Source organism: Ipomoea nil, unplaced genomic scaffold (assembly GCF_001879475.1).
Source record: "Ipomoea nil cultivar Tokyo-kokei standard unplaced genomic scaffold, Asagao_1.1 scaffold1317, whole genome shotgun sequence".
In the NCBI taxonomy this organism is placed as follows: Eukaryota; Viridiplantae; Streptophyta; class Magnoliopsida; order Solanales; family Convolvulaceae; genus Ipomoea; species Ipomoea nil.
Genome location: NW_017617745.1, coordinates 508,993 through 536,820, shown reverse-complemented (window position 1 = coordinate 536,820; position 27,828 = coordinate 508,993). Strand labels below are relative to the sequence as shown.

The 27,828-nt window shown below is 36.3% G+C and overlaps 2 protein-coding genes across 2 annotated transcripts; one reads left to right on the top strand and one right to left on the bottom strand.

Moving 5' to 3' along the window:
- Window positions 1-11,463: 11,463 nt before the first annotated feature.
- LOC109185169 (ethylene-responsive transcription factor 5-like) lies at window positions 11,464-12,663 on the top strand. Its single transcript, XM_019335150.1, has one exon. The coding sequence runs from the start codon at window positions 11,709-11,711 to the stop codon at window positions 12,642-12,644; it is 936 nt and encodes a 311-aa protein (XP_019190695.1). The 5' UTR covers window positions 11,464-11,708; the 3' UTR covers window positions 12,645-12,663.
- Window positions 12,664-20,028: 7,365 nt separating this feature from the next.
- On the bottom strand, window positions 20,029-21,339 carry LOC109185209. Its single transcript, XM_019335192.1, has one exon. The coding sequence runs from the start codon at window positions 21,337-21,339 to the stop codon at window positions 20,029-20,031; it is 1,311 nt and encodes a 436-aa protein (XP_019190737.1).
- Window positions 21,340-27,828: the final 6,489 nt, after the last annotated feature.

The following is a 27,828-nucleotide window of genomic DNA, read 5'->3' as shown; positions in this document are numbered from 1 at the left end:
ATGAGATAAAAAAGGATTGATTCAAGCCTGAGCTCGTGTGCGTCGGCACCTGCGTGCACGAATGTCATCCGAAAATTGGCTGGCCTTGCGCCCTATGTTATGTCAACTTCCGGTATCATTTTTCAAACGCAAAGCCACTGGACTTGGCCTTTGGCCGAACCGAGCTATCATGTCTTGGCCTTGGCCGAGACCATGGTCCAAGGCCGAAAGTTCGACCTTGGGAGGTCAAAAGTTGCCTTGGCCGAGACCATGCGAACTTTGGGAGGTCGAAAGTTGCCTTGGCCGAGACCATGGTCCAAGGCCGAAAGTTCGACCTTGGGAAGTCGAAAGTTGCCATGGTCGAAGGCAGAAAGTTCGACCTTAGGCGGCCGAAAGTAACTCGAGAGGAGGCTGAAAGTAACATAGAGAGCAGCTCGTGTGTTGCTGGTTTCAACCCTTGTCGAGAGGAGGCTGAAAGTAACTCGAGAGGAGGCGGAAAGTAACACAGTTGGGACATTTGGGATTAAATTCATCCGTTATGGAATTAATTGTATATTAATTCCAATTTTGAATTCTGAATTTAATCTCCAGGTAGTGGACTACTGTTTCAAAGGTTAAAAGGTTACAAAGATTGGCTTTATGTCAATATTGAATGCCTTAATGATGCTATCATTCCATCATCCCTATATAAGAACGGAGTTGAGCAGCAGAAATTTGTGAACAAGAACAAGAACAATAGGATACACACTTACACGTTTTCCAGCTCCATAACATCTGCTTCTTCTCCTTTATTCCTACTGTGTTCTACCCGTGCTCTAGTTCGCCGGGTTCATTCGTTTAGGTGCTCGAACGTCGAACCGTAATATGTTTTATCCTGGGAAGCCTAGGCCACAATGCTCCTAGCACTTTTGGAGGTGGCAAATAAGGTTGTAAGGAAAAAGGGCACTTCGCCTGACTCGTACTTACCTTCTTTCTTCCTCTTCTTCTTTCGTGTTGGATTATGCTCTATTGCTCTTAGCAAAACTCCTCTCTCTTTTTTGTTGTAGCGATTATATATATTTGTGTGTGTGTGTGTGTGTGTATATATATTTCGGATATATATTCAATAATATTTTATATATTTTCGTGTGTATATATAAATATTATTTTGGGATATTAAATTGATTTGGTTCATTATTCAGAACAATCTTAAAACCTTATTTTTGTATGAACAAGTCGATGGATTCCAAGAGTATTGGAACAGTGAATGTTGCTTGTGGTGCACATTCAAATGGTCGGAACGGCAACGATGTTGCACATTCTGAGATGCCAGTTGATGGCAGCAATGTTGGAAATGATATTTCTATAGGAGTTGCTAAATCACACGATGGTGCTCCGGAGAACTTTGGTTCACGAACCGGTAGACCAGTGGCTGATGGCACGCAATTAGTACCTACTGTGTTGCCTAGTGGATCGGCTAAAAGCCACGAAGGATCCTATGATGGTGTGATCACTACATGGTCTGAGGACTATTGTAGTGTGACCAACGTCTTCAACGATAGTCAAAGGAAAGGCAAACGAAAGTTTAGGCCGGAAGATGATTATGAGGAAGAAGTGAACAACGACTATGAAGCAAACCGTCATTCTGGTAAAAAGGTTGCAGACTACTTCGCTTGGGTTAAAGAATGTGGATGGTTGGATGCGTGAGGTCACAACTGAGGTTTCTTTAATAGGTACCCCCGATGTGCGCTATGGTACCACCCTTCGTGGAGTGGACGGTTGGAAAATAGAACAAGGCACACGGGTTGAAGGACTACTACGAGATAGGAATAAAGAAATTTGTTTCCAATGTAATTTTCTTATTTATTTATTTCGAATAACTGCTGTAGTATCCTTGTGATACATTTTTATTAATTGTTGAATAAAAATGAATCGTTCCATTTATGTGTTTAAACTTTGTATATTTTGAAATATTCATGTGTGATGTTTTATTATATAAAAGATTCAATATGGATGCATAGTGCATCAAGTAGCATTATTTGGAAAATACTAAAATGACTTAAAGCCCAGAACGAAATGTAACAACAGTGTTACATGTTGAAATTCTGTAAAGAACTTCGGTTCTGGTTCATGTAGAACGATAAGGATTTCAAGGATCAATTTGTCAAAAATTGGGATAGCTATATAATCGTGAGCGTCACAGCTCAATTGTTGAATATTTTAAATAATATTCTGAGTATGATTATATAAGCTTGATTCAACTAGTCGAAAAATTTGGCTGATTTGTTCTTGTTAATTGTGCTATAATTAACTTGGTCAAATCCGAATTATACTAGTATGAAATTTATTTGAGACAAATAATGATTTGTTGGATGGTGCTTTCGTAGGACTAACGGAGAGTGCAAGATAAAATTAGCACTGTATTGCTAATTAACTTAGCACTAATTAAGTGCTATTTAAAAGCACTAATAGTAATGTTTAATAGCACAAATGATAGTGCTTGATATCACTAATGAAAGGATGTTTGGCTAATTTGTGTAATTAGCTAATAAGCATTGAAATTATAAATTAAGAAACCAAGGGTTGCTGTGAGTTTATAATTTGTAGCAATAGAAATTGCTTTGGAATCGGTGCGTTAGTTTGGCAACAATGATTCGTGCTTGGTATAAGCATGATTCGTGCTTCATTCCTAAGCACTGATTCGTGCTTCAATTTTCGGAAGCATTGATTCGTGGTTTTGACCTTTCGGTCAATCCCGAATGGATTCGTAAGTGCTGATCTATTCGCACCTACTAAATATGTTAATGTGTAGCACATGTTTATTCCTTATAAGAATAAAAGAGAAAACTAAATTATTCGCTGATTAATGCGGTTACGAGCGATCGATGTGGTGAACATGAAACACCTATTAGTGATTTCTGCGCAAGCATTGGTATAGTACACTAGCGTATGACACGGTATTCACCTCAATCGAACGACGTTACCGAACATAAATATCAAGATGTTGATAAGTTCGGGTCTACCTCAAAGATGTGTGGGGTAAGACAATACTTTGGACAAGTAAGTACCTTTTAAATAAGGTTACTCGCATGAAATTGTTACGAATTGTGGGTAAATATGAAGTTTTCCTACTAATGCCTAAAATGTGGGGGTGTCTTGCCAAAGGTGTGTATTGGTTCTTAGTACACGAGTCCTATGTTCTAGACGTACATAAGAACACGATAAATTGAATCAAGAAATTCATCGTTCTTTGAAGATGTATTTCTGTGAAGGTTCAATAAAAGGACCTAGCACGTGAAATGAACTTTCGACGTAGCTATGGTTGGAGGGTATGAAAGAGAACCCGAGCTCAAAGCTAGACGTAGCAAGAGAGCTAGGATTGAAAAATCCTTTGGTCCAGATTTTCTAATGTACATGCTAGAATGTGATGCGCATATTCTAACTTGTTTACTAGAAAATAATTTGGATTTTCTGACATGGTTGTTAGAAAACGAGCCTCGAACGTATGTAGAAGTGGTGATTTCTACAGATGGACCAACCCGAGAGAGGCTATCGAGGTGAAGAAGATTCTATCTTAAAGAATCATACTTGGAACTGGTTGTTCTTCCTATGGGTTGCAAAACCTCTGGATCCTAAGTGGATCACTAGTCGGAAGATAAAACCGGTTGGTTATATTGAGGTAAAATGGTCAGGCTTGTAATTGTAGATTACATGCAATGCGAGTGCCACGGTTACTTCAATATATATATTCTCTTGTGATGAGAATGAAATCCATTAGTATGATACTTGCCATAGCCGTTTAGTGAGACTTGGAAGTTCATCAAATGGATGTGTAAAACTGCTTTCTTGATAGACATGGAACAACCCGAGGGTTTTCAAGTTCCGCACTATAGAAAGAAAGTGTGTAATTGCTGAGATCATTGTATGGTTCGAAACAATTGCCTTAGCATTTGGCATGAAGGTTTGATCATACAATGATGAATAACGAGTTTAGTATAAATAAAAGTGACAAGTGCGTATACGTAATGTATACGATAAACGGTGATATCACTATTTGTTTATACACGATGAACTCATCGTGAGTAGTAACGATCAATTGATCAATTCTACCAGGATCATGTTAAAATTTGAGATTTTACATGAAGGGCATGTGATTGACAGATTTAATCTTCAAAGATTAAAACCGTGAGAAGACCGTATGGTCTCGTGTTAAGCCAATCTCATTGTGTTGATTAAATCCTTGCAAAGGATGTTAATCAAGTGACTTGGACACCGTTAGATACTAACGTATAACTAGCCAATAATCACGAAGATTGTACTTCTCATGTTGAATACATTCAGATTATTAGTAGTTTAATTGTATCAAATGGGTAGTACTAGACCGCATATTGCCTTTGCGGTTAACAAACTCGATAGACATACGAGTAACCCTAGTGTTATGCACTAGAAAGCAATAGTGAAAGTTATGAGATACTTAAGGTATACTCGTGACTTTGGACTGCACTACGTGGGATATCTAGTTGTATTTGGAAAGTATAGCACATTAAAAAGATATCAAAGGACGCTAAGTCCATTAAAGGCTACGTGTTTACGTAGGCCAGTGCAGTTGGTTGTATGGAAATTCTCGAGACGATTTGTGATAGCTAAGATCCATGACGGGATCTAAGCTGAGAGCCTTAGACTCGTGTCGTGAGCGAGTAGGCCGAATGGCTATGTCATTTTTCGGGAATGTTCCTAGAGGTAAACTCGTACCTCCAATTTGTGTGCGTTGCGATAGTCAAGCCAAAATTGGTTAAGTACAGAGTTAGATGTGGAATGGTAAGTCTAGACTTATAAGTCGTAGATATAATACCATTAAACAATTTCTTACAACTGGAGTTATCTCTATTGACTACGTGATGTCAAAATATAACGTAGCGGCCGCTAACTCACTAACCCAAGGGTAAGCAAATGGTTGTTGAGAAGTTGGAACGAGGAATAGGTCTAAAGCCCTTGGACTAAAAGTTCTATAGTGGATACCCAACCTAGCTGGCACCTACGTTCAATGGGACAACTAAATTATGGAACAGAGCGTGTCACTATGGGGGTCTCGGACTCCCTACCACTCCTCGTTAGAAACAGTGACTCCCGCACGATGCTAGCACGTTGATGCTTTAATGATTCGAATGTCGGTTGGCATGTGTGAGTATGCGAGATACTCGAGAAAGAATCACCTATGTAAGAGAGATGTGAGGGTCGCTTCAAAGAAGAATTGATGAGCACAATTCTTTAGAAATAATGTACCAGGAACAGTGACCCACGACCAAAATGGGCACAGTCATGAGAACAGAGCATGGTTGGGAGGTTCCTGTGTGAGATATGTCATCGTCTACACAAACGGCAGTCGGTTCAAAGACATCGTGTTCTACCGTACAGCTAGTAGAGTAAACATATCTTCACAAGGGAAGGTTCAAAGGGTAACACCTACCTATCCTATGCAGGGATCGACCGTTGAACACAGTTGTTTCCGATTTCAAAATACCCTGAAAATCAATTTTTCATTCATGTGGGGGATTGTTGGAAAAATAGCATTAAAATGGCATGTTAAGTGGCTATTTTGTAGTACAATTATCAGTGGGGTTCAATTCCGATTTGGGTCGGGTCAAAGTGGATTCGAGTTCTTCGTAGTGTGACGAAGAGATTGATATATTGTACAATCAAAACGGATAATGGGTGAATGAGATATTGATTCTCAAAGTAGACCCATTGAGTTGGAAAAATGAAGGGAAAAAGTGAGCTTTTGTCCCATATTGGTTTGGGAAGAGGATTTGCCCCACTATGTATGTCAACTTTCGGTATCATTTTTACAACGCAAAGCCACTGGACTCGGCCTTTGACCGAGGCTGAAAGGTTTCGACCTTGGTCGAGGAGGCCGAAAGTAAACACAGCGGGGACAACACTTGTGGGATGCCTTAATCTCATCCCTATATAAGAAGGGAGTTGAGCAGCAGAAATTTAAGAACAAGAACAATAGGATACACACTTGCACATTTGGGTGCTCAAACGTCGAACCGTAATACGTTTTATCCTGGGAAGCCTAGGCCACAACGCTCCTAGCACTTTTGGGAGGTGGCAAATAAGATTTTAAGGAAAAAGGGCACTTCGTCTGACTCGTACTTACCTTCTTTCTTCCTCTTCTTCTTTCGTGTTGGATTATGCTCTAAGCAAAAATCCTCTCTTTTTATTGTAGTGGTTCGATTGGAATTATAATCTGAGGATTATAAATTCCAATTTTTAGTTGATATATATATATATATATATATATATATATATATATATATATATATATATATATATATATATATATATATATATATATGTGTGTGTGTGTGTGTGTGTGTGTGTGTGTGTGTGTGTGTGTGTGTGTGTGTATTCAAATGAGGACAAGTATATTATAGAGGACTGTGAGGACAAATGTAGTGTGTGCCATTAGCCGGTATGTCGTGTGCATGGCCGAATGTAGTTGTGTGCCACAGTTTGTATGTCGCGTGCTAGATTTGTTAATTTATAGAGCCTGGGTTCGAAACCTGATGTTTACATTTATTCTTGTGTGCCATTATGTATTAAGTTGTGTTCCTGCTATTAATTTGTTGTGTGCCCATTATTTGTCCTCACAGTCCTCTATATATTGTTGTCCTCATTTGAACTCAACCCTATATATATATATATATATATATATATATATATATATATATATATATATATATATATATATATATATATATATATATATATATATATATATATATATATATATATATATATATATATATATATATATATATCGGATATATATTCAATAATATTTTATATATTTTCGTGTGTATATATAAATATTATTTTGGGATATTAAATCAATCGTTATACCCTACACCACGGCGCACATAACACTGTGCGCTGCGCGTCTCCCAAAACGACGTCGTTTTGGGGTCGTTTTGGGAGGCGCGGTAGGAAGTTGCTAGGATTATGTGTATCTGTTCACACAGTTATGTGTATTTGTTCATACAATTATGTGTATTGGTTCATACAGTTATGTACATTTTTTATACAATTATGTACATTCTTTTTATACAATTATGTACATCCGAATCAGAAAATTTGTGTGTATTATGTTAATAGTTGATGTGTATTATGTTAAAAGTTTATGTTTATTATGTATTATGTTAGATTATGTGTATTATCTTTTAAAAAGAGTATGTATATTTTGTTATATAATTATGTACATTCATGTATACAATTATGTGTATTCTAGTATAACATTATGTACATTCTTGAACAGCGGGGTTTTTTTTTAAAGAAAAAACTACTGCCATTCACTGGGGCGGAAAATTTCAAAAAAATTAAAAATTAAAACGACGTCGTTTTGCATCTGGGCGCATAGTGCAACGCGCGCCGTGGTGTAGGATATAAATTGCTATATTAAATCGATTTGGTTCATTATTCCCAACAATTACATATCATCCGATCAATCTTTTGAAGAGCGGTTGTCCACAACTCATCCTAAATCCAAAGCAAGGATATGCAGACGTTATGCCATGGAACCGTGTTCACCATTCATGGTGAACACGGTTCCAACGGTGTTAATACACCGTTATCTTTTTTTTTTTTTTTTTTTCTTAATTAATTGCGTGACTTTTCTTCTTTATTTTCACATTTTGCGGTTTCACTTTAATTTGAGGTGAACAAAGATTTCGGACATTCATAAATTATGAATTCATGCCTGCACATTCACTTTGGAACCATGCCTACACATTCCCGTCCGAAATCACGGACATTCATAAATTATGAATCCATGCCTGCACATTCACTTTGGAACCATGCCTACACATTCACTTTGGAACCATGCCTACACATTCACTTTGGAACCATGAGATTATGAATTTTCTGTTATAAGATTATGAATTTTCAGTTATGAGATTATGAATTTTCATATATGAGATTATGAATTTTCATTACATTCATAATTTCGGACATTCATAAATTATGAATTCATGCCTGCACATTCACTTTGGAACCATGCCTACATATTCCCGTCCGAAATCACGGACATTCATAAATTATGAATCCATGCCTGCACATTCACTTTGGAACCATGCCTACACATTCACTTTGGAACCATGAGATTATGAATTTTCTGTTATAAGATTATGAATTTTCTGTTATGAGATTATGAATTTTCAGTTGTGAGATTATGAATTTTCTGTTATGCGATTATGAATTTTCTGTTATGAGATTATGAATTTTCATAAAATTCATAATCTCATAACAGAAAATTCATACTTTGATCAAACGGCGCTGTTAACTCTACATTCGCGAAATTTTTTTTTTTTTTTTTGCCTAAAAACGACGTCGTTTTGCCTTGTGTTCACTATTCTCGGTGAACACGATTTCATGTCATAATTCGCGAAGGATATGATACTTCCTCTCACTTTCTATACCGGCCTATTGAAAAATCACAACCCGTTCAATAAAATGTGAAATCAAACATATAAAGACAAATATTCCTTGTATGCCAATTCAGAGCCATAGAATTTACCGCGCTCAATCATTTATGTAGTTTTTTTTTTTTTTTTTTTGAATGCCATTTATGTAGTTTATTGACTTGCATTGTCTTTTCATTAATATGATTCTTTAGGGTGTTTGGTTGGAGATTTTCCAAAGAAAATGTTTTCTTAAAAATTGAGGAAAAGTTTATTTTTTAATGTTTGGTTCATAAAATTTATTTTTCATTGGAAATGATTTCCTTACTTTTGAGGAAAATAAATGTTGAGGTGCAATCTAGGATTTTATTTTCTTTGACAATTGGGAACAAAAGTAAGCTTGCAAGACTATTTTACCCTTGTGCTTCTTTCTTAATTATATACATATAAATAGCAAACCTAGGCTTATATATGTTTTGGGAAAATGGCACATTTTCTCCCTAAGTTATATACTTATAGCACTTTTTTCCCTTGAATTATTCATGTAAGCACATTAGCCCCCTCAATTATTTTAAAAGTGGCAATTCTCATGATATATTAAATTGACATTTCTACCCTTAAAATAAACATTTTATTTATTTTTCTTCTCCAACAAATTATTGCGTATACGTAGGGGTGACCACGGTTCGATTCGAATTGAACCGGACATTATAGCAATCGAATTAAAAATTTCCGGTTATGATTCAAATCCATAATCCATTATTGGATTTCAGTTTATTAAAATTATGAATCGAAAAAACTGGATCCTGAATCGTGAACCGGCGATTCCGAATCCGGTTCGCGATTTTGAACCGTCTTTATTTTAAAATTTTATTTTTTATTTTAAAATAGTCTAAATTCAAAAATAAGTGTATTTTATTTTTTTTTAGTTCGGAACTTGAACCTGTCATCCCGCGCGATTTTAATAAACTCTAAATATCGGGTTTCGATTCTAAATTGTAATTAGAATATTTCAGTTTGATTGCTATAGTGTCCGTTTGGTTTGAACCAAATTGTGGTTATAATTTGTTGGAAAAGAAAAAAAAATAAAATATTTATTTTAAGGGTAAATATGTCCATTTAACATTTCAGGGGGGGTAAACAGCCACTTGAATAATTCAGGGGGGAAAATTGCTATAAGTATATAACTCAGGGGAAAAAGTGTCATTTGCCCTTTATACTCATTATTTCTTGGAAAAAGAGTTAAATAGACCCTTAAACTATAGGCCAAAGAGCAGTTAGGCCCTTCAACTTTGAAAATGTGCAATTAGACCCTTCAACTTGTTATTTTGAGTCAAATAAACCCAATAGCAGGTTTTTCACCTGGAATAACCGATCAAAAAATTCCGACGATATTTCCGACCATATATCCGGCGACCAAAAAAAAAAACAAAAACAAAGACAAAACAAAATAGAACTTTCCGGAGAAGACAACCGTTCGGTTGTCTTCTCCGGTGGCAGGTCGCCTTCTCCATTGGAGAGGACAACCAGTCCAGTACTGGTCGTCCTCTCCACTGGAGAGGATGACCAGATCTGGCTGCCCTCTCCAGTGGAGAGGGCGACCTGATCTGGTCGCCTTCTCCGGCAAGTTTCTTTTTTTTTTTTTAATTCGTTGTCACCGGAAATATGGTCAGAAATATCGCCGGAATTTTTTGACCAGTTATTTCAGGTGAAAAATCTGCTATTGGGTTTCTTTGACTCAAAATAACAAGTTGAAGGGCCTAATTGCACATTTTCAAAGTTGAAGGGCCTAATTGCTCTTTGACTTATAGTTTAAGGGTCTATTTGACCATTTTCCCTTATTTCTTACAATTACAAATCTAACCATACAATGAAATTAATATTCTCAGTAACTTCTTTTTCACCAACCAAACAATAAAATCCATCTTCTCAATAACTATTTTTTTTTTATTAAATTTCAATTTTATTTTCTTTTAAATATTTTTCCACGAACCAAACGAGTTACCAGGTTGCTTTCATATGTGAACTTAAGCCAATCTAGAAGCACTGTGTATCTTGAAATGAAAAAGGCAAATTCTTGCTAATCAATATTTAATTTATTCTGGTTTTCAAAAAAAAAAAATATTTAATTTATTCTATGTCCTTTGAATGTGCTCAAGTTCAACCCTTTTTACCATTCTCACTTGTAAAAGCATCTCTATAGATTTTTTTTTTCAAGTTTTTAAGGTAAAATTGTTTATTTGAAAGAGAGATGAGAAACGAGAGAATATCTTGTTTTTATTGTTATTACCTGATCTTTGTCAGGTGCCCAAAAAAAAAAAAAAAAAAAAAAAAACATGCCTAACTCAACTCGATTGCTTAACAGGTACATGCTCGTGAAGTGTTATTAGGGAAAAGTTTACAACGAATTATAATTGAAAATAATTTAATACTCCAACTAAATTTGATAACTTTAAATTCAGAATTAACTAGAATATAATCTAACAGGGCGTTTGGTTGGAGGGATTTTAAATTCCCTTCCCACTTAATTCCTACTTAATTCCAAAGGTCATTAAATTCCGTAGTTTGGTTGGAGGGAATTGTAATTCCCCTATTTTCATGGAATTAAAATTCCATGTCCCCCCTGGGATTTTAATTTCTGGGAAAAAAAGATAGTGATGAGTCAAAATTATCCCTTCCTTTTTTAACCTAAAATTAATATCTAACAACAATAATGGACATTTTTGACTTTATACTACTTATTCGCCTTTCAATTCCCATGTATACCAAACATTGGAATTGAAATTCTCAGTAATTCTATTCCTGTCAACCAAACACTGTAATTTAAATTCCCACTTTATTCCCAGTAATTCAACTCCCATAAAATTACAATTCTTTTCTCACATAATTCCCCCTCCAACCAAACGCCCTGTAAGGGTTTACAAAGTCAAGTAATGTTTGATTTCAAACGATATGATCTTCTCCCACCTACTAAAGACTGAATCATTTTGACAACTTTATGCGATCATCGAACCTTTGAGGCTTTGACCGAAACTTCCATACCCAAATATACCTCAAAAAGTCAAAAACCCGGAAAGAAAGGAAGCCCCTCTGCCCATTCCTCAGCTCCAAGAAAGTGACAAAATAGTTTCGTGGTTTAGACCATCCATCCCTCCTGGCCTCTATATATACGCCTTTCCACTCTCTTCACTTCCATCAAGCAAAGCCTATCCATAATCACCTTTAGCAAATTCAGAATCACCTCGATCAATCCATCTTCCTAGCTTCTCTGATCAAGATTGATTTAATATAATGGCGAGTTTTGATGAAGTTTCTACTCTAGAGCATATCAGAAATTACCTTCTTGGAGATCAGTACTCTCCAAGAGAGTTCAATTTTGAGAGTAGGTTGAGCCATAGCTGCAGCAGTAGTGGGAGCAGCTGCTCAGCCGTTGAAGTTTCGAGCTCGCAATCGGAATTTCTCATGGATTCATTGAGTTTCCAGGAGAATTTTTTTGAATTTCAGCCGCAAAATCAGAGCAATATGGTCGTTCGGGAATCACAATCCTCGTTTTCTAGCTCCTGTTCCTCATCGATGAATGATAACAAATTCTCCAACTTCGAATCTCACCCCCAAATTGTTGACCTAACTCCACTAAGAACACAAAACTCAAATGCCTGTAAAGAGAGAAAGCCTTCATTGAAGATTGATTTATCCCCGGCGGTGAAGAAAATTGAATGGATCGACTTCAGCGGCTCCTCGATGACGGTGCAACCGCCGGAGAAGGAGGAGGAGAAAAGGCGGTACAGAGGAGTCCGACAGCGACCGTGGGGGAAGTACGCGGCGGAGATCCGAGACCCGAAACGGCGCGGGTGTAGGGTTTGGCTGGGGACGTTCGACACCGCAATCGAAGCGGCTAAAGCCTACGATCGAGCGGCTTTCAGAATGCGGGGGAGCAAAGCGATTCTCAACTTTCCATTACAAGTTTCCACGTACAAACTTGAACAGGCATACGCCGCCGAGGACGGTGGCAGGAAGCGCCGGAGAGACGCGAGGGAGGAAGAGACGACGTCGACGGCTGTAGTAAAGAAAGAGAAATCGGAGGAAAGGCCTTTAACGCCGTCAAGCTGGAATACCATCTCGGACTGGGACTGGGATCAGAGTGTTAACGGAATGTTTAACCTGCCGCCCTTATCGCCGTTATCTCCTCACCCTGCTTTGGGTTATCCGCAACTCGCAGTAATCTAAACGTTGTACAAATTTTGTATTTTAACAACTTCTATGAATATTTTCAAAAAAAAAAAAAAACAACTTCATGAATTACAAAATAAAACAAAAAAATTCCCTTAATTTCAAGTATCAGTCCATTTTTTTTTTCATATTCGTTTTTTAATCAGTTTAACATAATATTTAAATTAAGTATAAAAAGAAAATGATTCTCATGTGAGACCGTCTCACAGATCATTATCCAATAATTGTTCTGACATAAAAATTAGGAGTTGTTATATCTAAATTAATGTCAAAGTCAAATTTCATGTCTGTTAAATGAATTGTGTTCACAAATGTCGCGAGGCTAGACCAGTCGATCTAAAGTCACCACTCCAGCAACAGGGTTGGAGTTCAACTCCCACCAATATCTTGGAGTTAAGTCTCCCTATGACAGAGTTAATGATAAGAATTAACTGCAAGATTGTTTGAGCAACTCGTGATTTATCTCCTGTAATTCTTAGACTAAAACTTTCGGGGGTTTAGGATTATTCTAATTTAACCAGAAAAAGTTGATGTATTAAAAAATTGTGTTCAAAATTGTAAGGTCTATATATTCTCTCCCTCGTTGATCGGTCATTTGTTGGGTTCAGTTGGGCAGTTGGCAGGTTCCAGAGATGCAGTCAACGGTCTTCCATTACGTTGCGGCATTAAATGATATAGGTTTGAAGACTCAGTAGATGTTTCTTAACGTACCACCTCATCCAAAATCTTTAATGCATGCATTACTTAAATTTGTCAAAGTCTTCGCGTGAACTTTGACTTTTCTGTAAAATGATTATATTACTTGATAACTGACAGTTCTTTGCCGAGGATTTTCAAATGGAAAATACTTGGTGTACTCTCATTTTAAACTCTCAACTTGTATTTCCTCTTACATATTCTTGATGTAGATTTTTTTATGTGGACCCACATGATAGAAAATAACCAATCCTAGTTTGCCACCTCAGGGAGTACAAATGGGGGAGTAGAATTTTGGGAGTCTATGTAGTAGAACTTTTTCCAAATTGGAGGATAACTCAATAGCTTCTGGCAGCAAGGAAATGAACAGAAAAAAACAAAAGGAATTTTTAAGGGTGTGTTTGGTTGGTGGGTTTTGCCCATAGGAATGGGTATGAAAGTAATTGTTGTTGTTTGGTTGATAGGTTTTTAGAACACCACTATGGGTTTCGAATACCCCATCAATTGAAAAACCCATACCCAAATAATATAAGGGTTTCATTCCCTTATTCATTCTCAAGCACTACTATTAGTAATCATTCTCATTCCACCCTACTACCAAACATGTTAAATACTTTCACCAAAACCCATTACCATTACCAAGTATTTGATACCCATTCCGATTTCGATTCCTACGTGCGAACCAAACACACCCTAAGAGTTGGTGTGCCGGTCGGTAATTCATATAATACATGTTTTATATGGCACATGTTGATTCTACACCTCTTGATATGATTATGAAATGCATGATTGATATGATACATATTGATTCTAAAATTTGAAATATGAATTGCACATACTGGTTCGTATATATATATATATATATATATATATATATATATATATATATATATATATATATATATATATATATATATATATATATATGATTGTGTAAATTCCTATATATATTTTCAATTTTATTTTTGATTCTTCAAATTGAAAGAAAAGCATGTGATATATATGTTTGTGTAAATAGAAGTGGCTTTTCGTATAAAGATGCAATGTATGTATACATATTATTTTCATTTCGCATACTTTGTATGTTATATACCCTATGCTATAGTGCATTATTATGTTTTTATGGTATGCCATGTGCATGTGATTAGCAATTCATTTTTGTGCCTAATTAGGCAATGAATGAATGATTTTTAATTAAGATTGTTAAAGTTTATTTTGTGGAAACTTAAGAGTGAGTGAGACTTTAAAGCTTAATTGATGACTTGGGAGCATGAATTCGGTGTATTGGAGAGTGAAGCACCACTTGTTGCCTGTAGCACAAGTTGAAGCTATAAACACGAGTCGATGCTTGCTGCATCAATTCGGTGTTTGCCGCACCAATTCGTGCCTTGTTTCTTGTAGCACGAGTTGATGCTATAAACACGAGTCGATGCTTGCTGCATCAATTTGGTGTTTGCCTCACCGATTCGTGTTGCACCATTTCGGTTTTAAATTTGTGTATATTCAAAAGATCAATTTGTTTTTAGATTTATATTTTGACTTCATCCCGGAAAGTTCGTTTTGCATCTAGAAGATGTTAAATTCCTTATTTTTCTATAAACATGTGATATTATGAACGTATATGAGAATATATGATATAAGTTTTGTAGATTACGTCTTCCATTGTCAAATGTGAATTTATTGAACTCGCTTATGAAGGAAGCAATTGTTGGGTTCTAGATATTGAAATTTATTTGGCATCCAGAGAATTGAGCCAAGCTTTTTTTGCTAAGTCACAGAGCATCGATGTCCAGAAGGCACAAGCTCTCATTTTCATATGTCACCACTTGAACCACGATTTTAAAAATGAGTATCTGATTGAAAAAGAACCCCTTGCATTAATGGAAGTCCCTGAAGGACTATTCCGACCAAAAATCATCAAATGTTCTTCCCCAAGACACATTTTGACTAGTTTAATCTCATGTTTAATTTTGAGATTATAATGTAAGTCAATGATTAACTATAATTCAACTATGCACAAAATAGTCTCGCAATTGAAACTCTAAACAAGAAGTTTCAGATAAATATTTAATTGGAAAGACATTGCCAACTTTTCATGCGAGTAATTTGTACTCCAGCAATAGTACAAGACAACAAATTATGCGAAGTATCCTAAGCTGATTTTAGCATTCCTTGTGGCTAAGAATCATAACTAGTTGTTGATGAAGGATCAAAAGTGCATGTCTGGTTGATTTTGCACAGGTGCTTGAAGCACATAATGTTACCTAGTTGAGTAACTTTATAAGGGGTTGCAGTCGAGATTATAATCGGTGTGGTATGAGTTTCGAGCTTAGAATAAGAAACAAAGTGATCAATATATTCAAGGACGACCAAACCCATCGAGGCAAAATCCTAGCCAGAAGCAGGTTTGCTAACAATTGGGTTTGAAGGGCATTGATCCCTACGTGCCGCGCATCAAAGCATTTGGTATCGGAGAATGAACCTCCTCTTGATGATTCTAGCTAATTTGCCTGAAGCAAATATTGCGATAAATGATGATAATGAAATGACGAGGTATTGATGAAGAAATGATTGGTGTCATGATAATATTTTGAACAATGCATGAAAATATATTCATGGCAAAAAAAAAGGTTAGTCTATGCCTGAAGCATGAAGTATCCGAGTAGTTAGCTCATGCTTGAAGCATCCGAGAAGTTAGCTTATGCTTGAAGCATCCGAGAAGCTAGTTTATGGCTGAAGCATCCGAAAAGTTAATTCATGACCGCAATATTCGAAAAGTTAAGTTATTTTTTGACGCAAATTATTATGAATGCAAAGTTATTTTACTTTGCTGTTTTTCACTTTTTCCCTGCTAATTTTACTACTCGAAGTGACTATTCGGAAAGTTTACTTCTATAAGCTTAACTTTCTAATCTTACTTCTTGAAATTTAACTTTTCGAATGTTTTTTACTTTCTGGAACTTTATTTTCCGGAGGAAGTTTACTTCTCGGAGTTACTCCTCTTAGTTTGCATGCTTATTTATGAAAAAATTTTCTCATGCATGCAACATGATTCTCGTATGAAATTGACTGGTTGCTAATTCAAAATTGAATTATTATCAATCCCAGAAGGATTGCTATTATCGATAAATTATGATAATAATCTTTTGACTAAATTTAAGATGTCAAAATGTCGAATCCATCTCTGAGTATGGCATAGTGCAATTTTGTGTTATTTAAGGGGTAGTATACTATACCCCTTTATAAGAATGATTCTTGACTTATGCCTTACATGATATGATTGATTTATATGTTATTAATTTGAAAGATAGAAGAAAATGATATCATATCAGTTTGCTCGAAGCAAACGAAGGAATAAATCATTTCATATTAGTTTGCCCGAAGCAAATGGGGGAGTGAATTATATCATGTGAATTTGCACAAAGCAATTCCCAAACCAGTGAGTGAACTAATGTAAAGTTGAGGATAAGGATTTTTGGGAGATCTTGAAGATCTATTTTATTTGACAAGCTTCACAGCTTCCCTATGATTGTTGTGTACCCTTATAATATCATTTGATATGTATGCTTTCATATCTGATTATATATTTTCTTGTTGGGGACATCAGTTTTATATGCTATTGTGGTTATCACAATCTCACCTACTGCATATCATAATTATTCCCCTAGAACCTAGTACGTGGTATAAAACCAAACATTTTCCATCTGCGTTTTATTCACAGTGTGCAGTCTTTTTCCTATATCACCACCATAGCGTACCTTTGTGGGCATGTATATGTTGATTATAAACCTCCGTCTGTTATTTAAATTCTTAGAGCCCATGATAAGGGATCAATATATAATTAGGTACGCTGATTGCACACTTAATGAAGATCATTTCACGGCATTAGGGGGAGATAAGAGCTCAAATTTTATAGAATGCCGAGAAATTCTATGGATGATTGATGAAAAAGATTTTCAATATTTAAATCCACGTACTAGGTAGACTGAACTAGAAGTTCAGAAGAAGTAAACTGAACTAGAAGTTCAGAAGATAATTAATCTGCCAATATATATATATTGATCATAAAAAGAGTGACTAGGTCCTACATATTTTCCCCAACTTGGACCATATGTATCTACCAATGCTCCTTGACGCCAGAAGCGTGGAGACATGTTGGTATAATCCGCGGAAAGCTAAATCTAGTAGAAAATGGTGTCACTCTTGAAATCGCTTAAAGAAGTATGTCCTGAAGACATTCGTTCAGAAGGCGAAAACCCCAGTAAAATTTTAGGTGCACCCAAAATCATAATACTGGGGATGCGGAACGACCAGATAAAAATATCTTTGGGAAATGTCTAGAGTCTGATTGAATTAGAAATTGCCATTATTTTATATATATGGGAGAGATTTATTAAAAATGTTATAGTTGTCGACAACAGAATTGCCTTTTCAAATTGTTCTCGTTATATGAGAATCTGGATCCAGAGCTAGGCACCAGTTCTGCTTTGGTATTTTTTATGTATAACGGAGCAATTAAGGCATGTACAGCTCAACTCGCTAAAACTGTATTCTCTTTATAACACGTACACCATTTAATGTTAACCCTGTAGGTTACAAATGGGTGTTTGTACGAAAGAGAAATACAAACAATATGGTGGTATAATATAAAGCGAGACTGGTAGCTTAAGGGTTTACGCAGAGACCCTGAATTAATTTTGATCAAATATTCTCTCCCACAACATATGGCATTACGTTCCGCAAATTAACATTATTGGCAGTGAATTATGAATTTAGATATGCAGTTGATGAACGTCATGACTGTAATTTACTGGTCATTAGACGCTAATATTTATTTGTAAATCCCCGATGGATCAACACTTTTGGAATGTGGAAAGTGAAAATCGCAACGTGTATCATTAAATTGCAAAAGTCTTTGTAAGAATTGAATATTATTGACTGAGTGTTTTTCCTCCTGAAGAAAGAATGCATATTGAATGATTGAGTTGACTGTGTATTTTTCCTCCTGAAGAAGGAATATGCAAATATGTACCATTATGTGTTCGTTAAAGAATTGCTAATGGAGTTATTTGTTTATTATCATAGTCAATATTGATGGTTTAAATATCATTGAACACATAGAGAGCTTGGTGATATCAGCTCATGCCGAAAGACGGAGTTTTTAAAATAAAAGACTTGGAAATCCAAGTATTGTCTCGACCTGAGATCGAGTTTCTCCTTGAAGAAGTTTTATACACCAGTTAGCCTACTTGAAAAATGTCATGAAGATGTTTTATATGGATAAGTATTATTTACTTATCACACAAACGGTTGTCCAATAATCTCTTAAAGTATATAAAAGACCATTTAGCCTCGAAGATGATAATGAGGATATTTAGGGACTGGAAGTCCATTACTTCATTCCTATTGGAGCACTATTATTGAACTAGAAGTTCCATAATCGCATCAGGGCTGATATTGAATTTGCGATGAAATTGCTAGCAACATTTAGTGCTTCACCCTACAATGAAAATTGGAATGGTATTTAACATGTCCTCCAGGCTCCAGCACATTCGATGTACAAAGATTTTGACGTTTATGTGAGAAACCAATATGTGGTTTTGATGGGCTACTTGGGCAATGGCTTTTTTATTTGATCCCTATGATGCCAAGTCCAAAACTGGTTATGTTATATTTTTACCCCCAATGTCCCATATGAGGACAAATAAGATTGTGTTGCACAAGCAAGTAATAGGTTGGTTAAGATGAACCTTAATTACAAAACATATTGCACCTAAGTCCTTCTACACACATGAACTCTAGAAGAGTGGTAAAATTATTTTTGAAAATGTTTACCCCAGTGAACAATCTTGCAGATATGTTCACTAAGTCTCTGCCAAAAATTGGGATGCATAGGCTTAGAAGATTGTTATCTTCAGGGGGAGCGACAACCCCTAGCTACACTGGAATGGACAATCTAGAAGGTCTTTTGAAATCCTGAATATTATGCTACGAAAGCATATGGTTGTACTCTTTTTTCCTTAGCTAAGTTTTTCCCCATGGGGTTTTCTTAGGCTAAGGTTTTTAATGAGGCAATCGATGTTGGTGCACTTGAGTGGATAGTCCTGAAGACCCTTAGAATCTTGAAGATTATGCCCGGAAGGATTATGGTCGTACTCTTTTCTTTAGCTAAGTTTTTTTCCCACTGGGTTTTCTTAGGCTAAGGTTTTTAATGAGGCAATCGGTGCAACACATTGTTTGAAATACTTCGTGTACTCTTTTCCTCGTCTAGGTTTTTTCCACTGGGTTTTCCTAGCGAGGTTTTTAACGAGGCATGAGTATAGTTTGATAATGGCCAAGGGGAGTGTTATAAATATTATTATTATTATGGCCATTATCACAAGACCTTTCATTTGCCTTATATTTATTCCATTATTTATGTTATAGAAAATGAGGGGTTATATGGATGTATATATATACATGTTCAAGGCATAATGAAAGAGAGAACTTGTGTTCTTGAGTTCTACATTCTTGTGTTATATTTTTCTCTCTACTCTTCCATTCCATATTGCAATATTCTTCATACATACAATCGATGCGTTACCGTACAATTATCACGCGAGAACTAACAAGTTGATAGGCCGAATTACAACAATAAGTGAGTTCTTTTTTTTTTTTTTTGAAAGCCAACCAAAAAATGATTGTATTAATGAAGCAAAGCTGCAATAGTGTCAGGTGGGATTAAATCCCATGTCATAACCTGATTCTGAGTAAAAGCTAACGAAGCTAAAGCATGCGCATGTAAATTAAACTGCCTAGAAACATAACTTAACGAACAATAAGTAAATGAAGTCATCAGCGACCTACAATGGTCGACTGCAAGTCCAGCATATGACATAATAGTTGTTGATCCCTGGCGTACAACGTTTCGTAGTTGCAAACAATCTGTGAGTATATCCACATCAACCGTATTCCTTTCGATGAGCCATGATAGAGCCTCCTTACAAGCCATGACCTCCGCCATAAAAGGTGAGAAGCAGGTTGGCAGAGTTCCGTTTCGCGCCGCTATGAACGATCCATCCGGCGAGAGTAGGACCACTCCATAGGACGCCTCCCCCGTAGCATGTCGGAAGCTTGCGTCGACAAAACATCTTGGCCTGGCGTGATGAGCATTCTCCGGTCCGTGTGGTGCCGGCAGCGCGGGGTGGTGATTGGCGTGGCGGTATGACCCCATTGCCGCGGATGCTCTCCTCCACAAGCCGGCGGGACGTGGCAAAGATTTCTCCCACACGGCTGAGTTGCGACTCTGCCACAAGTGATACAGAACCGCCACCAAAGTACCACTTTGTTCCTCTGTCAAAATTGCAAGCGCGGCTGTTAGCCAGGCAGGAAAAGAATCGGTAATAATATTTGTGATAGGTAGGCCTGTAATATTCCAAACTACTTTAGAATAATCACAAGTAATAAGTGCATGCATAACATCTTCATTCATTACACCACACTTCTGGCATATTGGATCAATATCCACTCTTTTAATAATTAAATTAACAGTGGTAGGGAGGATATCACAAATTGCTCTCCACAAAAAAGTCCTCCACAAAAAAGTCCTCCACTTTGGAGGCACCTTCATTTTCCATATACTAGTCCACTTATCAAACTCTCCTGGCACATGGTCATAATTACCCACAATACTCCTATAGGCATTCTTTACTGAATAAATTCCATTTGAGTCCCCAAGCCAATACCACGAGTCATCATAACCAGGACTTACAGGGATCTTGAGTATACGATTGACATCCTCCGGAATAAATAAATCAGACAAAATATAGGGATCCCACATATTAGTCTGCTCATCAATTAAGCCTGCCACTTTCGCATGTCTCAATTCCTCAGGCATATCAGTTTGAATGAGAGGACTAGGCTCATCTGGCAACCACGGGTATCCCCAAATTAAAGTTGTTTGACCATCCCCAATCCGTCTACGTACTCCTGCAACAACCATATTATGAGCAGCCATAATACTCCTCCAGGCATAACTTGGACTACTGCCGATTTTAGCATCAATAAATATAATGAGGTAGCAGGATAATATCGGACCTTATATATTGATACAACCAGAGAGGTGGATTTTGTAAGAAAGTGCCATGCCTGCTTCCCTAATATTGCCAAATTAAAGTTCCTGAGATCCTTAAATCCCAGACCACTATATTTCTTAAGGATACATAATTTATCTCAGGCTTTCCAGTGAATTCCCCTCTCTCCTCCATTTCCCCACCAGTACCTGTTCATAGTCCTCTGAATTGACAAACAGACCGTGTCAGGTAGTAAGAAAATACCCATTGAAAAAGTTGGCATTGACTGCGCCACGCTTTTTAATAGGATCTCGTTACCTGCATGTGATAGCAACTTCTTATTCCACGAGCCAATTCTTTGTTTTATTCTATCCTCAATATAGGAGAACACCATTCTCTTATTCCTCCCAATAAAAGAGGGCAACCCCAAATATTTCCCAAAATTGGGTGCCTGTTCCACCTGCAAACACGCAGCCACTATATCCCTATCCTCCTCCCTGGTGTTCTTACTAAAACAGATACTAGATTTATGATAGTTAACCTTTTGCCCCGACAACTCCTCATATCGTTGTAGGCACTCCTTAACCACCGTTGCCTCCTGACTGTTTGCCTTAAAAAACACAGGCTATCATCTGCAAAAAACAAATGCGAAACCGGGGGGCACCTCGCGCCACCCTACACCCATGTATAGAACCAGATATCTGAGCCTTCTGTAACTACAAGAAATCTGTCATTTCCCTACAAAAATTTTAGCGACGCTCTAGAAAACGTCGCTAAATATAACAATTTGCGACGTTATATTAAATAACGTCACTATATATTTTGGTAGAGACAATAAATTTTTTTTGTAATATTTGCTGACGAAATATAATTTTTTTCGTCAATAAAAATATAGAATCAATGACGTTTTATAATAAACGTCCCTAATATTTTATTTTAAAAATTAATTTTAGCATAAAACGTCAGAAAAAGTAAAAAAAATTGTGCGGCAAATTTTTTATCCTCTGGCGCCATTACAAAAATAATCTCTTTAGAAATAAAAAAATATATATCTAAAAACAAACTCTTCACATCTCTCGGCTTCCATTGCATATCTCTTCACATCTATCGGCTTCTATTGCGACAACACCATTTTTCCACTACAAGACCGTCGTTTCCATCGGCGTTCAACTACAAGACTGCCCTTTCCACCGACGTTCCACTACAAGATTGCCGTTCCGACCGCCGTTTCCACTGCGACAAGTTCATCCTCTAAGAACCTGCGTCTCTAGTTTTCCCTAATCTCACTACACTACAGTATAATAAAATTGTCTCTGCTTCTATTCTCACTACTTTCCCTTCATCTCGCTATTTTCTCTGCGTTCATCTCTGCAAAAATCCAGTGGAAGTCTTCCAAAGGATGCAAGCTTAGAAGAGAAGATTCATGTAAATACAAACCCTAATATTTCTGGGTTAAAAATAAACATATTAATCTAGGGTATTGATGCATTTCTGGGTTAGGATTTAAACTTTTGTTCTGATTTTCTATATCAATATATGGTTAGGATTTAAAGTTTTATTTGTTTATTTTATATTTATTTATTTTTTATTTCAAATTATTATTGTGTATTTGATTTTTCATTTTTTTTTATTTTGAATATTATTGTTATTGTGTTATATTTGATATTTTAAGAAATTTCTTTTGAGTTTTTGTTGGTTGGAAATCATAAGCAAGTTGTGCAGATATAATGTTGTTACTATGTAGAGGATTTTGTTTTAGCATAGGAGAATTTTTCTTTCCAGGAGGTTGATCCAAAAATATAATGTGGCCACCTAGTACAGTTAATATGTAAAGGATTTTGTTACTCTCACAATTCAACACAGACATTTCTTTAAAATGAATAGAAATTTCACCCTAAGTATTGAAATAGACTACTGCAAATTAAGTGTTATGGAGTGTTCATTAATGAACTTTTATTAGAGACTATTGGATGGAGAGTTTAAACTTGAATTAGGATGTGTGATTTTATTTGTAGTGAAGCAGTAAGATGACTTTACCATTGATTATCATTTGATTCAGGTTATTGCAGTTAATGGACAATTTCCAGGTCTTGTTTTTAATGTTACAACTAATGACAATATTGTGGTTAATGTGAGGAACATGCTGGATGAAGATCTTCTGGTACTAGTGATTCTCAAGGTACTTTTTGCCTAAACTCTTGAGAATTGGTTTTTAGGCAAGAATGGTTTGATTTTTTTAATGATTACTTCTAACCTTCTATTTCTTCTACTACTTGCATAACTTGTTATAAATATACTATTTCTTCCCCTTTCTCTCATTGTTCCCTCTGTTGCAAATGGATAGCCATTCACTGGAATTTTTTTAATGATTGCTTCTATTTCTTCTAATAATATTAGAGGTATGTATCTCTTGGAATGTGGTTTGTTGAAATCCTATGCACCAGAATTTTAATTGTTCAAACTATCTTCTTTCTAACAGGATTTTGACTTCCATGAGTTTGAAGAAGTATTGCAATACTACCCTCAAGAGTATCATGGTGTTGACAGGGAGGGCAGATCGATACATCATCATGTCCAAGAGTTTGAGAGGGCCATACAAGAAAAGTTTTCGGCATGCTCTATTCCAGCGAAGAAAAGGATCTCCTCAACAACTACAATATTGAATGTGCAAGGCCTGGTATGTTGGTTTAATTTAATGTTGAGTTTTCTCCCTTTTGAAAGATAATTTTACTTTGTTATATACCGTAGCCAGTCCATTATCTTCTGTGAATGAGACCTTCATTTGATAGAGTAAATTGCGTAATTTTAGCTGATGTGATTTTTTGTACTAGTGTTTGTTACCTTGCAGATCATTGAAGTGTGTATCATCTCTGTGATAACTTCAGTTATTTCATTTGGATTGCCACTGTTCAGAAGATGCACTCCTTGTCCTAATTCTGATGCCAAATCAGGCATTGAATGTCCACGTGCACCAGGAATGTATGAAAATTATGTAAATGTATGCACATCTCATATACGTAGACTTTAAGTAGATCTTCAATGTTATTTTGGAGTATGTCTGCTTGTTTTGACCATTATTTTTTTTATTGTTCTTTTGCATGCATTGTTTCTTCAGTTTGTTGAATGTCAGATTTGATGCTATTTGTGCATTCCTTTACATTTTATTGGTATATTTGGTTATTCTTATAATTATATTTATTTTCAGTTTTATTGCCCGAACGAGGAGTACAATGACCTTGCAACCTTATTCTTCAACACTTAGGTTACTTCAATTTTTAATTTGCCACAACCTTTTCTTCTCTTTTTAATACACTGATATCTATCACAACATCAGAACCTTTTTTCAGCTTATAAAGTCTGTGTGCTCTACATTTGTAGGATGATGCTATAAAAAACTTATTTAGAGAAAACGTGAGTCCATTACTTGTTTATTTTTAATTTATTCAATTGTGTCCAATTGATACAATTACTCCCATTAAATTATTTTATTCAAGACAATTTGACAGATTATGAGCCTACTTAACCAATTTTACTATAGAACTTATGACTAGTTAATTGAGGAAAGTTTATATTAGAGCTTCAGCTTATTTTATGCCAAATTTATTATACTGTTTATTAATTTTGAGTCTTTAGTGAATTATTTTCTTATGATATATAGCACTTGATGGACATATAATCCTATTTGGAAAATTCATACAGAGTAGTATTTTTCTTATTGTGTCTATGCAAGCTTCTAAATTCATGTTTTGTTGGTTTTTAGTCTTTATAGCTTATATAGTTTTTATACTCCTATTTTATGTTTATCTTTGTACTGCTAATAATAAGATAAGTTTGGCAAGATGTAAATTAACTATTTCATTGAGTTGAATATAGTTCTGAATAATTTATTACTTATGCTTGAAAAATATTTATATTTGTTTAGTGGCAGGGAATTATTGCATATCTAGAAGTACTCATCAAATCAGTCCTTCTCCCCAAGATAAAGGACTTCCAAAGTGTCGGCCTCAATAGTTTTGATAAACATGAGAATTATTATCTATCTTTATGTGCATAGAATTGTATATATTCTCGCGTCTAGTCTAACCTTATTTAAGAATCATTTGTATCACATTACATCCTTGTAATTCTATATTATACTATGAATAATATTCTTCTATTTTGAATATTTAATTGATGCTAAAATATTTTATTTTCAATTACATGAAACTGTTGTGTAAACCATTCTATATACAAGTATATGTAAATTATCATCAATCAAGGGTCAAAAAATTACAAATATTTCCAAATATAAAATTTTGCGATGAAAAACGAATATGGAAAAAACGTCAGTAAATGTATTTTTACTGATAGCATAATAATGTATACAATCGTCAATAAATGTTATTTTATTGACACATTTCGTTTTTCGTCACCAATTAAATTTAGTAATGACAAGCATAATTGTATGGAAAACGTCAGTAAATACACATTTGCTGACGAAATATTCTACTTTGTCACAAACTATTACCGACGTTTTTGTTAATATTTCGTTGCAAAAAGTATGAATTCAATGACATTATCAAGACCATGCAAAAACGTCAATAATCGTAATATTTTGTGACGAAAAATTAACTTCGTTAGTAATACCTTTCCATACGCCGCTAACCCGACGGTCTGGCTGACGTTTTTATTTCGTCAGTAAAGACATTTAGCGATGTATTTTTACTTTTATCGACGTTTAAAAAACGTCGCTAAATGACATATTTCTTGTAGTTAACATAGACAAACCTTCTGCACAAATAATGAATAAATACGAGGAAAGCGGATCACCCTGTCTAAGACAACGAGACGGTACCAACCTGCCACAATCAGCATCGTTAACCATAATATTATACTGCACTGTAGTTACACAATGCATGATCAGATTAATCCGTCTCTACTCAAACCCCATAACCTCCAACATTCTCCGCAGGAACCACCATTCCATTCTATCATACGCTTTAGCCATGTCTAACTTTAATGCCCCCCACCCTGTCCGGCCACACTGCTTCCTATTTAAGTAATGTCCCACCTCCGCAGCGATAAGAATATTATCAGTAATTAATCTACCCGGAATAAAAGCACTCTGAGATTCAGAGATAATGTCCCCCATCAGTGGTTTCATCCTGTTAGCTATTACCTTTGCCATAATTCTATACAACACATTACTTAACGCAATTGGCCTCATATCAGCTACAGTCTCAGGCACATTCTTTTTGGGGATTAAAATTACATTAGTATCATTCAATCCATCGGGGAAGATGCCAGTATTCAAACAATCTATGATAAACTCAGACACATCCCCCTACTATATCCCAAAACTGCTGATAGAACCCCGGGTTCAAACCATTCGGTCCCGGTGCCTTATCAGGGAACATCGCAAACAATGCACTTTTAACCTCATCAGACTTATAGGGACGCAATAAAGCATTATTCTACTCATTCGTTACACGGGGAATAAACTCATCAAACATGGGATCCTCACACACAGAATCAGAAGAGGCAAAAATAGCATCATAATAATCCAAAATAACTCTCTTCATCTCATCCCCCTCGACCCAACCACCAGTATCATTCTTTAACCTAGACAGATAATTTTTACGCTTACGAGCAGAGGCATACCTGTGGTAAAATTTCGTGTTCGCAAACGCACCACGGAGCCAATGTTGTTTGGCCCGCTGCTTCCAAAACACATCTTCCTGGACCTCCACCTGAGTCAGCATGGCTTCAAGCCGTCGAAACTCAGCCAGAGAAGCCGAGTCCCTTTGATGTCTTAACGCATCCTGCTCGTGCCTCAACCCCTTTATGCGGTCCCCAAATTTACTCCAGTGTTCCCCACCCCACCGCATAAGCCTACCACCACAATATTATTGACAATTCAACAAACCCCTGTCCTTTCCATCCTGCCAGGCAGATTCAACCACCTCCCTGTAACCATCATCATGAATCCAGGCCATTTCAAACCTAAATCCCCTCAGTCTCACTTGCCTGCGTACCATTGCATTAGTACTCAGAAAGAGAGCCGAGTGATCCGAGCTGCGAGTCCGGATGTTCTCAACCCAAGCCTCCCCATGCATGTCAGTCCAAGGCATTGTTACCAATACCTTATCTAACCTTTCCTCTATCCATCGATCCGTTCCTTTCCCTTTTTCCCATGTAAATTGGTGCCCTATCACCGGCAATTGGATCAGGCCACAATTATCCAAAGTCTCCCCAAAGCCCCGCAAGAGACGATCAGGGTGTGGATTCCCCCCCCCCCGCCCCCCCCCCCCCCCTTTCTCCTGCTGATGTAAGAGATCATTAAAATCCCCTACTACCACCCATGGCAACGCAGACTTATCCTTCAAACCACTCAACAATTGCAAGGCCTCCCCTCGTCTCAATACAATTGTATGTTGCACTAATTTTTTTATTTA